Here is a 13694-nt window from a genome sequence, read left to right on the forward strand (position 1 = left end):
CTGAACTGGACTAGTTGAATAATTAATACTACCCAAAGCAGGACACCAGACGTCAGTGAAGGAGCGATGGAAGCATACCGAGGGCAGACTGGTGTAGCCCGAGGCCCTCGCCTCGCAGCTCCCTCTGCGCAAGCAGGTTCCTGTGCTCCCGCGGGCCATCGGTCCCAGGGACCTGCACAGAGTCATCTGCAGGACTGGGAAATTATTGTGCTTCTCAGCTCACTAGAAAGGACTCTTTTCCCTATTCCTGCTTTCAGTGGCACGCAGGGAGCACGCTGTTCTAGTCCCTGCTGCAAAAGCACAGTGTAGGGGGGAAAAATCCTGAAAAATATTGTGCAGCACCATTGAGTCAGTACAGAGGGAAGCTGGGATACTCAATTGCGTTTGGTGGCTTCGGAAGCTTCACCAGCTTTGAAATATTGCCTAGGTAACATCCTCACAGTGGTTGGTAGTTCAAAGAGGCTGAAACCCCATCTTATCACTCTTATTAATCCAATTAACTCATCATCTCTCCTGATCCCTTCCGCACACGCACACAAAAACCCCCCAACAAAAGAAAAACAGGATTAAAAATAAATAAATAAATAAAAGCATTCCCAAAACATTCATTTTGCTCTTCCTCTCTCTCAAACCAGACCAGCTTAGAGACGCCAACTCCACCTACCTTCGCAAATTCAGCTAGCGTACGGAGTAACGTGAAACTGCTTTAGACTCCTAAGACCTGAATTGCAACACTCTTGTGGTCACTCATCTGCTTCTGGAAACCTGTCCCGAGAGCTGGTGATGTCCGAGCCCTTATTCCTTTCCCACATATCAGTAACTCATTGGCTATATGGAAAAGAAGTGTATCCAAAGCACACAATGGCACAGTAAGCATTGGGAAAGGAGAATAAAACTACAGCAGTTGTTCAGCCTACTCTAACTAAATGTTGAGCCACTGCAGAACTCCTCCTCCAGCCCAATACAATGTCAAATTGTGTCACCCCCTCGCCACGACATTCTTTTGTGGTACGTTACTGGCACTTTATGTCAGTCTCATATGGTAGATACATGCACATTTGTCTGTGTGTTTACATACAAAAGGTCTGATAACAGTAAAACATTGTTCAGAGAGATATAAAAAACCCAAGGAGTTGCATTAGCCAAAAAAAGTGTTTTGTGAGAAACAACAATAAAAATGATATAACCACAGCTTTTCTTTTCTTTAAAATTAGATAAATACCCAAAGCTATGATTTCACTTGGGGCCTCTGTACCTTGACAGGGAGTCCAATGGAGTATATCTGAAGGCACTTAATATCCTCTACTCAGCTGTATGATGGTTGCACAGGGAGCTGGGGAGCCTGGGATGTGATTTGGGGCATGGAGGAGAGAGATGGATGAAAGCAAGCCCTGAAGAGCTGTGATCCACACAGCACCAGGCGCTGAAATGAAAACAAACGTACAACCCAGGTGTTGAGAAGGTCTCTCTTGAAAAAGAAAACTGCCAATTGCAAAGGTCTTTGTGTTTCTATTGACAGAGCACTTCATGCAACTCTGACTGCATCATACACTCTTAGAGATATTTAGCTTTGTCAGTTCATTGACCTCCTCAGTTCCCGTCTCCTCACAGTCAGTCTTCTCCGCGGCTTTGCCAAACCTGCACCTCTCCTCTGCTTTCACTGCATCTTTCTGGAGCTTCTTGGCGGAAGGAAGGATGTCCTTGGTTTCTGAGTTATCAGTGCCATGGGCTATCTTATCAGAATTCTGTACAGAAGGCACCAGGTTGGCAATCTCATCCGTCGGAGATCGCCCAATGCTGCCATCCACTTGAACCCGAATGTCTGGAGATATAGACAACTGGTGATGTGGCACGATCCCATTGTCCATGCATTTGGGGTAAAGGTAGGTCTTCATCTGACCCTTCCCCTTCACATTGACTGTCCCCCTATAGTCAAAGTCATACCCCATCTTGTTTAGGATGCGGTAGCTCTCCTCACTCACCTGTATACGACACTCGACGCCGGTGGTGTCCATTCTGCTAGCAATGTTCACAGTGTCACCCCAGATGTCATACAACAACTTGGTGGTGCCAATGACCCCAGCAGTGAGGGGGCCGTGGTTAAAGCCAATCCTAAGTTTAAAATTAAACCACAGCATGTTGTTGTTGAAGTCATCCACCACCCGCATCATTTCTTTGGCAAATTCAAAAAGGGTCTGCAAATGTCCATGGGGATGGTTGTTGTCCTGACACTGCGAGGTGTTCAGTCCTGAAGCCGCCATGTAGGTTGCCCCAATTGTTTTGATTTTCTCAATGCTGCTGTAATGGGGTTTGCTCAGCAGCTCATCAAAATCCCCAATCAATTCGTTCAGGACTCTGTAGCACTCTTTGCCTCCCTCGTAGTTCTCTTCGTAGAACTCGCTGAAGTTCACAATACTTGCAAAGATTACCCCACCGCTGTCGTGGTTTTTGGAATAGCTCTGGGAAACCTTCAACTGCTCAGCCACGTGGTACGGAATAATATTCCTCAGCAACCAGTCAGCTTGATCCCTCATGCTCTGAATTTTGGTGCGATGAAGATCAGCCTCCACATCTCCATGGTAGTGGAGACGGTAACTGACCTCAAACTCTCGATTCAGAAACCAGACCAGGAGGAGCAGAAGGAAGGAAACCAAAATCACTTCCTGACCGATCAGGTCTGCTGGTCTCTTCGTGTCATTTGGCACCGAACTGTTGCACGGACTCTTTCTGGAGCTGGAAGCAGAAGAGAGGGAAGAACACAAAAGGTGCATTTAAAAACACAGGGTTAGGGCACTGCCATTTCTGCGCCGTCAGAAAACCTTTGCTAGAAAAAGTAGTGCAGGGAGTGTACCGTACACACTGAATTATAAACATGCTTCGATAACTTTAGCTGCTGTTAAGATGTTTATCTGCATGCTAAAGAATTAATTTCAGTCTTGAACTGAGTACTTTCTTATAGGGATATCATCAGGTTCAGCAACACAGAAATTGCCCAGCCTTTACACAAGTCCTGTTTTAAGGACTCCACCAAGAAAAGAGTTACCTACGTATATAACTGAGAGCACTACAGGTAAATATGTGTGTATATATACATATATATATATAAAAATACTTAGTAGTGCCTGTGTGTACGTTTAGACACATGTGTGTACACGTGTGTCTGCACAGGGGGTGCGTGTGTAAGTTTTGAGGAATTAATTTTTTTTGTATTATCTCCAATGTTCAGAAACATCTATAATTTATACTTCCAGCGCCTCTTCCTTGTCTCCCCATCAAAGACCAGTAACCTTTGCAGTATGCCCTGAATGATAACACATGAAGGTGTTGGAAGAAGATAACCCTGTACTTCATGGAGACCTGCGTGAAAGTGGAGCTCTGGGTTGACACCTTTTGTACGTTACAACCACTGAAGCTTTTCATGGTGGAGATGGAAAGTTTCTCAAAGTGCCGAGATTGAAAAAAAAAAAAAAAAAAATTCATGTCCCACATAGATTGAGAGTAATATTTCAAATCCTTTTGACAATTCGTCAACTGCCTGTGCATATTACGAAGCACTGATGGAGCACGCTTCCAGCGCCAAACCGCCCTTAACAAGGAGACATCTGCAGTCTACAATCTCAACTTTCTGGAGAGATGTGAAAACACAAGTTTAATCTGAGAAGACACCACCTATGCAAGCCTAGAAGCTAAGTCTAAACCCAGACAGATTGGCGTGCAGTGATTTCTGGAGTCACTTAACTGCAATTTTTTCTATAAAACTATGCCAAAGCTTAAGATTTGATATGAGCAGACACATGCCAAAGTTTTTCAAGTTAAGAGATGGTTTGATAAGGGAAGGCATGACATCAGCCTTTCTCCTTGAAAAGCAGGAAGGCAAGCCGTATCTCAGTGTCTGTACTTCTCTTATGAGGGTATGTTAGCCAGAGATTAAAACTCAAAGCACAACTGTAGCAACAGCTCAAGAAGAGAAGATTAAATTTGCTTCTGTAACACATGAAAACATTTCTAAGTTCCATTTGTTTCTTCACGTCCATGGGGGACATGATGCTTCCGCTTCTGAAATCAAAGCGGACACTTCAGCAATTGAGCTGTATTATGGACCCAGGTGCTGCTTCTGAACGCTCACTCTCAAATACTCAATTGACAGAAAAGCACAATGAAGCAAAATCGCAGCACAGTTGTGAAAGAGGAATGCGCAGAATCTCTGAAAACATTTGTATGTGCTACGGTCTTCATTTGTATCTACTAGCTTTTATCATAGTAAGTCTATAGGAGAAACAGTTTCCCCTAAGTAAAATATTTGCAACAGAAGGCTTACAGGTGGAATTCCAGAGTAAAGATAAGACCGCACATTATGGTGGAAATCACTGCTTTTGTTTTCAACCGTAAATACACTTCTCCCAGGAGGAGTGAAGGTATATTCATTTTATTGGTTTGATATTAAAAAATACACAACGGAACAGTGAAAGGAGGAGATTACTCCCAACTCAGAGAACAGGTCCCTACAATCAGGTTCTGTAATTACCGGTGTGTTGCTGTACTAAGATTCCTTCCTTTCTCCCTTACAACTCCTTTTCTCAACGGAACCTCTGTTATGAACCTATTCATTTTCTCCCCAGAAAGACAAGTCAGAGACTGAGACAAAGGCTAATTATTAATCATTAGAATGGTAGCAATTCCTGAAATACAGTCCTTGCTACCTACTTTGCAGGTGGCAAAATATCCTTACGGATTGATGGGCTTATAAAACAAAATGAAAGGAGGATAAGTAAGAGAAAAGGTCTTAGAAAATAAATAATGCTGGAGAAGGTGAGGAATGAATCTCGGCGAATGAGCACGATTCAGGTTCTTTTCAGAACAGTTCATTATTTTCCGTATCTGGTGGGAAGAGATCTGCTAGAGGATCTGAGCAATGACATGTTACTCCTTTGAGAGTATGAGTTTGATCCAGATAATCTGCTCTAACATCAAACGTCCCTGCCACAGGGATTTATTTAAGTCATTAAAGGCTTTTTATTTACAGTTTATTGTACAAAGTAGTCCTCAAAGTACTTTAATTCCTCTTAAATGAATTAGGCAAGCACCACAAATTTTACGTTACAAAAAGCGGCTCGTGTTGAACACAAGATCTGCCTTTTAAGAAGAGACTGCTGCCTCCCATTCACCACTCCTGAAGTACTGGCATCTGCGAGCTCTCAATCATCTCCTCAAGTGCTGGCCTGACCTTGTTTCCCACGTGGGCGTACAACCTCAGAGATCTGCCTGTGAAATGAGTGACTCACTTGTAAGCTGACCTGATTTCATTAATAAGGTAATGGGTTAGTATCTCAAAAAAGAAGGTGCAGTATCTTTTCCAGAACAGGCATTTTCGATCACGATGCGACTGCCATAAGCGTTAGTACAAAGCCACGATGCCAGCCTGAAGGAGGGAGCAATTGCATCTTACTCATTTGGAAATCAAATCTCTGCATGTCGCAGCGACCAGGTTACAAGACCTACAGGACTATAAATCATCTTACACAGTCAGTTAGCAAAGATGACCTGAAGCTACCCTTTAGAATGAAAAGGAGATATAACAGAAACCTATAACAGAAAGGATCACACACACAAAAATCACTTTAAGGTCTACTTTTTATGAGGCACTGCAGCAGCAAACCAATTTTAAAAAACATTCAAATTGAAATCTCAAGCCGACGATGTTCCTTTAACTCAAACTGGTGAAGTGCTTCCTGGCACAGACGCCTAACTATTAACTTGGCATCTTCACCCAGGCTATGTGTTGAATACGGAACAAGTGAGAGCTCCGGAGACAGAATCTCCTTTGGCTTGATCACAAATCATAAAGATAATGGCTTTCCACTTATAAAGATTTTTGGAAAGCCATTTTGCTTCTGAGCCAGTAACTGATGTTTGGATTTGGAGATCTTGCTATATTTAAAGAGGATGTGTGCCTGCTGAATCTTAAAAAGGAAAGCAATGGCGGAACAGTGCGGAGAAGGGAACTCAGACTGCTGCTTGTGATGAGGAACATATAGTGGAAGCAGATAACCCCCCCCATCAAGTGATTTGAGTCTTCCACCTCAAATGGCCTATCAGTGTTCTTCCTGGAGCAGACACTGAAAATGATACACCCTACCTGCTCTGAGATAAGAAATGAATGAAAACGAGAAGAAGCTCCTGTTTAAAAGACAAAGCTTATGGTCATATCTCTTTTGGGCTGAGGAACTGGTCTTTGTGGAAAACATGGCAAATTCCGTATTTTGATATATTGAGCATAGTGTGGACAGCCCAGAGAGCAACTTTGTGCTAAGACTTCATTACCATTACTGGTATCTCTCTTCCCATGCAACATCAATAATTATCTCAATTCTTGTTCAAGAAAAGGGAATAACCTCATTAAAGGCGTGCAAAACAAGTAAGTTTTTGGCCCTCTTAGAGCACAGGAAAAGCTTTTGTGCTGACTGGGCTGAGCAAAGAACCTTATTTATTTATTTATTTCAGTGAGAAAAGAAGAGTAAAAAAGTTTGTCAGGATAAGAATGTTTCAACTTTTTACCAGTCCATCACCAGGAAAAAGGGGAAATTCTGTTTGCACAGAAAGCTGGCATACAACAATGTATGTTAAAAGACCCCCGAAAAGGGAAGCCAAATTCTCTTGCAAATTAATGGTAGAAACAGAATAGGATTAACTCCTAGTTCTCTCTTTTAACTTCCAACATTTAGAAGAATTGTGTTAATTTACAAGTTTGGGCAGCTTCAGATCAGTGGAGCCTGGACTGTTAACAAAGATCACACTGGACTGATCCAATTTCTGCGTTAAAACAGGCAGAGACCAACTAACCTGACAGAGCTGTCGCCAACACGCAGAAAGGGCAGCGCGATGCAGTATTAACTTGGGCACAATATACAGGCATTTTTTCTCCAACTTAAGGAGTGACAGATCAAATACAAATCTAGTACGTCTTGCACTAAAAAGTTGAAAATGAAGTTTAGAAATGTTTAATGAGTGAGATATTTTGGTCACTGCCTTATTCGGCACTAAAGCGCTGTCCTAGGTTACAGTGTAAAATGTGCCGAAAGAGAAAAAAAAGTATTCTATTACCATCTTCAGGAGCTGTTGAGACCAGGTGGGGCGGTGCTCCCTGCCTCCCCCCTCTGGACTGTCTTCTGTTAACGGCCCATCAAGGAACTGCCTCACGACTCCCCATCCCATTGTGAGATGCTCCGCCCGGGGGGAAGGAGCCAAGCAGTCCATGCTAAATAAAAACTGAGAGCTCGAACACCCTAGCAGCCTTCTTTCGCTGGATTCCCAGAGGAGTTTCCGCCCCCCCCCCCCCGCGGAGTTCCAGAGGACAAGAGCTACCTACCTACCACTGGACCTTCGGAGGAAGACCAGACTCTTTTACCTGATCGCTGCTTCAACAGAACTACATCCATCGCTTCAGGAGGACTGCAGCCAGCATCTTATCGGACTGCTACTGCCACCCTAACAGGGTGTCAGGTTGTATTTCTGACTCTGTCAGTGTAAACCAGTGGGTTGGTTTTTTTTTCCTTGCCTTGTGTTATATATATATATATATATATATTAGTAAAGAACTGTTATTCCTATTCCCCATATCTTTGCCTGAAGGCCCATTAATTTCAAAATGATAATAATTTGGAGGGAAGGGGGTTGCACTTTCCATTTCAAGGGAGGCTCCTGCCTTCCTCCGCAGACACCTGTCTTTCAAACCAAGACAAGCGCCAGCTAGGATTTGCAAAGCAGGCAGAGCGCGCTCCACGCCTGTTTGCCAAATATCTTCTGCGTGGTTTGGTTTCCTCCCCACGCTTACCTTTACTCGCCATGAGTTACAAGTTATATGACACATTTAAGGAAGAAAAATATTTTCATGCAAACAATGCATGATAGCTAATTTTAAGACAGATTTCTAATAAATGATGATGTGGAATCAGCAACTGAGCGGAAGACTGTGTTGTCAACTATTTAAAGCAGAAGGAATTCTTTATTAGGGATTAGCAGCCTGTCAGGAGCCTGCTAAGCTGTTGTCAGTGCTGGGCAAGACATTTGTAATTCTGAGCAGCACAAAAGGTTCAGCGATTTCACAAACTAATAATAAAGTGCTAAGGATCCAAACTCAAGCTAATCCTAAAACATTACTTTCAGTGATCACCGTGCTTTAATATTTTGTACATTGCCCCTTCAGCAAATTCCCTTCTGTGTTTCAGTTTACAAAAAAATCAAGCTGCCTCTGCTCTTTTGCCTTTAACTTTCCATTCTGGATCTAGTGAACTGGGATTCTGTTACGAAAATGAAGTCACCTTTCACGAGTCAAAGCCATACAAAAAGGAAAACCCATGTTAAAAAACCAAACCAAAACAAAAAGCCCCCAAACAAACCAAAAAACCCAACACTGTATTAAGTGCTAAATTCCTGGTCAATAAACATCTAACCTGAAAGCAGTTACCGTCTCTCCGTACTTAAAACCCACACGTTTTCTAAACTACCATAGCATTCACGTAGACAACATTTTTTAAAAGTAATTTTGTTCTGATACATAGCCCTGGTAAAAGCAACATGCTCCTGAACACACACTTGTTTAGGTGAATTTCTGAGTCACATATTCACAGGGTCATTGGTTCAATCGAGTACAACATCGCCCCAGTATCACCCCTGAATTTGTGATTAGCAAACACATACTCTTCCAATACCAAAAACCAATAAAAAACTTTTAAAATGGTATTGCAAAACTTGCAATAAACCCACGAGAAATTCAACACTGAAATAACCAGAGTGAATCTTTAACATGTTTATTTATAAGGGACTATTAATAACCCAGGAAAAGATTTCTGCTTGCTTGTTTAGAAGTCTAGGGTCTAAAATGTCATTTGCTCGCAAGGATACGACTTGCTGTTCTGCCTAAGCGAGCTCAGGGTGGCAGACAGCACCCAGACTGTCGCCACCAGCACGTCTCCATCCCAGCAAAGGCAGCTGGCTTCACAGCCATCTTTTTCAGCTGAAGCTCCTCTCCCACAGGGAATTCTCACCTGGCCAGCTGTGGATAGTATCCAACTCAGAACACTTCTGAATGGTGCAAATCAAATAAATAGCTCATCATGTACGGATAACTCTTTAAAAACTGCTACTACTAGAAACACAGATATAGCTCCTCCACAGTTCTAATTCCTAGAAATCAAATTTCAAAAGAAAATAGCATTACATAACTCAGTGACTGCAGCATCAGCTCTCTGATGATTTTTGGTCACACCCAAATGCTCTGTAAAGGAAGTTAGGTGCACAAGGAGCTTGAACACAACTTGCTGAACCTATTTGTTGAATTCCCAAATGCATTACTGTGGATGCAAAGTTTTGCTACACGTAATTGACCAAAAACATTTCTATCCCTAAAGATAAAGACAGCAATTTTATATAAAGCTTACCTAAAGTTCTGTGCCAAATCTAGATGAAAAGTTTCCACAGAGCTGAAATTAAAAAAAAAGCATTGATTTCAGAAGGAAAGTTAAAGCAAGAAACAAAGCATCCTGCCAGAAATTCAGTCAGCATTTTAAACTTCTCCATTATGTAGACTGTAGGACCAATAATTGCATTGCACGCTTGAGCAGCTTCAGACAGACTTTGTTTGAACATGACTTATCTGCACTTTTTCCTTGGGAGAAGCGACCAGTCATACAGAGATGCAAACACCTCTAAAGGGTACCTGATGATAATGCAGTCAAGATGATGTGGGGAATGAGTTAAACAATCCAATCTTACCTTGGAAACATGGAAAATTAATTTCAGAACTCTAAAACCCAGTTATGTTTTAATTTTATTTGACCACACAATACAAAGATTAAAAAAAACCCTAAAAATCAAACCTGACACCCCCCAACAAAAAAAATCAAACAAATACAGGGCCTATTTTTGAAAACGCCATTAGAGAAAATAAGTAGTAGTTCACGCAATTTTTGTGTTTGCTTGCATTACAATTTCTCTACCGCACTCAAGTACTACAACTCTCAGCATTAGTTACTTTTGGAAAAAGTAATAAAGAAATCTGCAGAATGCATTTGCCCGTGATGCATAAAGCTGCAATTACTGCCATGACAAAAAAATTTTGTCCAGACTAATGATGAGAGGAATAAAAAAGCTGTTATTAACAAAAATTATGGATCTCAGTAATTTAACCTGTATTTTTGTCCATGAGAAATTCTCTAAATCACTTTATCAGCTCTGCAGTTGAACAGCTCTGTCTATTAACTTAAATATTTATTTTAAAAAGATGAAATAACAACGTATTCCGTGACTTCTGTACTTCGCCCATTAACGGTCACTGCTACCCAAACCACCAGTGAAAATATGCTATCATTAGCAAAATTTCTTAACATAGCGTTTAACATTCCTGCCACCCTTTAGCAGCAAAAGCTGATGCCAGGAACTGATACAACAGTGAGGTCTCCACCTCTCTGCTCAGAACAGCTTCTCCCACTCCCTTAATAAAGCTGAAATGCAGGGAAAACCCCAAGTTTTGTATCTGTCTTTCTGCACAAAGTCTTAATACAGAGCCTATGCACAAGATGATTTTGTAATCCCACATATAATTTGTTCTAAAACTGTGTCTTTGAGTAAGGAATTGGGAGTTACAATTATGGCACTGAACCTCTCGATTTTCTTCTGCGACAAAACGCCTTCGACACGGACGCACAGAGGGCTGTTCAAACCACCACTCAGGGAACGGCAGCCACTACGATGGCTTTGTCACGCGTTGGCTTGCCTGCCTGCCTTTGTGTGAAGACTTTTAGTGCTACAAATATATTACATTAACCTATTTTAAAAGGCTCTGCCATGAACCAACATCTAGTTATGCCATGGTAGCTCCACGCAGACACGCTAACGTGCATGTAGCTTAATGAGCTGCAAGAACCCCCGCTTGGGGGAACTCTGGAGGAGTAGCCAGGGAGTCAAGAAATGGCATCAAGGCTTTGCTCTTCGCTCTCTTCCCTGAAAAACCAAACCTGGGGCTAACTTCTCGGTGAAGCTGGTGGATGGACAGTGCCAGCATCAGTGTGACAAAGGAAAAAGCCAATGGGTGGAAAGTGACCGTTCTTACTGAGAGAGGGTCACGGTGTGCTGGACGATGTTAGGTAAGCTGGACAAGTAAAACCAAAGGGACAAATCAAAGGTGAGAAAGGGGAGGCATCCAGAAATTAAACACTGCTTCCCTCCACTGAAGCTAGAAAGAACTACCCTGCAGTCCAACAGACAAGAAAGGGATTTTTCTTTAGTCTAATAGGATCTAGAAACCATTTGTCAACTGACTCCAGTTCCAAGTTATTTTTTTTCCAAGGAAATACTTTCTTCCTACAAGCCTTACAGCCACTTCCCAATCACAGGTATGAACAGGTGTTAAGGGGTGACTTCTATTCTCCCCGTCTCTTTCAATATAAATTAGATCACGATTAAACGAGACCGCTGAAGAATAGAGGATTAAAAGCTAAATACGCACACAAAACATGTATCTGCAGACTCTTTTTGGTTTGTTTGGGGCTTTTTCATGGTTTTCACCATATGATTCAGCAGGGCTCTGAAGAAGGGATTGGAACCAGAATAATCTAGCGTAAGAAGTCCTTGCAAAGTCCACACTGTGGTAAGAGTGCCAAAGCCCATGATAGTTCTTAAGCCACTGAGAAGTGCAAGTTGATTACAAAATTCTGACAATCGGAGTGGATGGCTGGAAGGACTCCCTTGACTCTCTTGGCAAGAAAATAGAAGGAGAATACTGCAAACAAGTTCTCCTATGGGGAAAATTGCTTATCGGAGGAAAACCTGAAAAGCCTTAAGGTTATTGCACAGAAAGTGCATTAACTTTATTCCTCCGGTTACTGTCTTGCAGCGTCCTCTGAAAAGGCAGGAAAGTGAGAAAAGAAATATTAGAATCCTATTTAATCTAAGCACCTGCCTTCCCCAGTGGAAAACTCCTTGAGGAAGGAGGCGGAAGAAAGATACACGGTTCCTAGGGGCAAAAATAAATCCAGAGGAGTCGGGGGGAACAACTGGGCTCTCTGGCACCACCAAATGCCTCAGAAATTTGTTAATAAAATAGATTTTCAAACAAACAGTGAAATGTAATTCTATGGGCTGATAAGAACAGGCGTGCCCTAGAAACACATCAGTTGAGGACAGTGTCATTTCAAAACAGATTACAGGAAAGGGCCCCTCAGATATCATCCTGAAATCCTTAACAAAAATAAATGCAGAACTCTTCTCAAATAAAATTATTAAGTTTGAAATGCTGGAGAAAATAGTGGCAGATACTAAAATCCCATGTATTAGACCCTCTCTTCACTGGTGGAAACCCCCAAATTTCTTCATCTAAACCACAGTGTACGAGCGCTAAGGTGTGATGCTCACCTGTCTGGACACAAGGAGATGTAGAGCAGAATGAGAAGCACTGCTCCTACTACGGTTGCCAACACAGATCTCATCCAGGAGCTAAGCTGGCAGAAGTTACAGTACTGCACAATGGTGATCAGAATCGCACAGCACATAAACATGGTGTACTGCAACAAAGAGAGAGAGTGCGAGTTAGCTTCTTCCTGCTGACTGGAGCCCTTCTGCACATAAATGCCAGCGTAAACTAAAGAATCTGTGATACGAAGAGAAGGATCTAATGTTGTTTGTATTACACACACAGTACCTAAGCCCTCACAGTGGGCTCTGCTATCAGGAAACAGCACTTGAAGATGGAGGTCTTCCCTTCAAAGAGCAAGAAAACTTTTAGCACAGGTAGTTGATCACCGTTTTCCCTAAATGGAATTTTCTATTACTGTGTTACACAACCATTATTTTAGTAACTTTCAATACCTTTAGCTTACCTTTGCAAAAAAACTCAGTGCCTCTTCTTATTGAAAAAAAAAGCCACAAGAAAAAGACCATAAACATTCATGGTAACCTCCTCTCAGTTGCTGGGGTTAGACCCTGACTGTTCTAAGCTGAATGTCAAAATTCCACTGCATTGAAAATGTGGAACACATTCACCCTCAGAAACTTCGCCCAACTGCCTGCTCTTAAAACACTTCCTGGAGGACAGTATCATCCTGGCCAGCAACAGGTGAATTCAAATCAGAAAAACTCTGGTTTGATAACAAAAATCAGTCATTGTCAGCTGATGCTTGGTAACACCACCACTTGTGCCAATTTGAAAGGACAATTTTAGATTTTCTGTTCCAAATGCCCTATCTCAAAAAACCTTTCCCTTTCCACATCCTTACTAGACAAAGAAAAGGAAGTGCAGGACAGACATATTGACAGTGGTCAAAATTCTCAAGCTGATGGGCAAATTTTGGTTTTATCAAGAATATTCATGACCATCCAAGCTAAAACAGACATTCCACGACTGCACTATGGAGTTCTGTTCTAGCGACATACTGCATTTCACAGTATCAAATGATCATTCTCTCATTTTAAATTTCCTTTACAGCTGAAGTGCAGAAACTGCAGATTAGCAATACTGTAGCATAACAAATAAGCATGTGATTCAGAAGTAGACACAGTGCATGGGGAAAAAAAATCTTACATAATCTACCATTTTTAAACCACAAGCAGAGTAGTTGTTTTTTAAAATCACTCAAAAATGGATAAAAGAATTTCAGAAGTGTCCATAAAAAAAACATAATTTAAACTTACTTTTGTCCCCC

At 41.8% G+C, this 13694-nt stretch overlaps 1 protein-coding gene across 1 annotated transcript in view; it reads right to left on the reverse strand.

Moving 5' to 3' along the window:
* Nucleotides 1-1452: 1452 nt before the first annotated feature.
* The window catches only part of ADCY9 (adenylate cyclase 9), an 88418-nt gene continuing 76176 nt past the window's right edge, over nt 1453-13694 (reverse strand). Inside the window, exons 8-10 of the mRNA XM_086473079.1 lie at nt 12409-12557; nt 9438-9479; nt 1453-2733 (exon numbers count right to left, since the gene is read on the reverse strand). Of these exons, the coding sequence (XP_086329205.1) occupies nt 1545-2733; nt 9438-9479; nt 12409-12557 (1380 nt within the window). The 3' untranslated portion in view covers nt 1453-1544. The remainder of the gene's footprint in view (nt 2734-9437; nt 9480-12408; nt 12558-13694) is intronic.

The sequence above is a fragment of the Leptosomus discolor genome, chromosome 14 (assembly GCF_034619465.1).
Source record: "Leptosomus discolor isolate bLepDis1 chromosome 14, bLepDis1.hap2, whole genome shotgun sequence".
Lineage (NCBI taxonomy): Eukaryota > Metazoa > Chordata > Aves > Leptosomiformes > Leptosomidae > Leptosomus > Leptosomus discolor.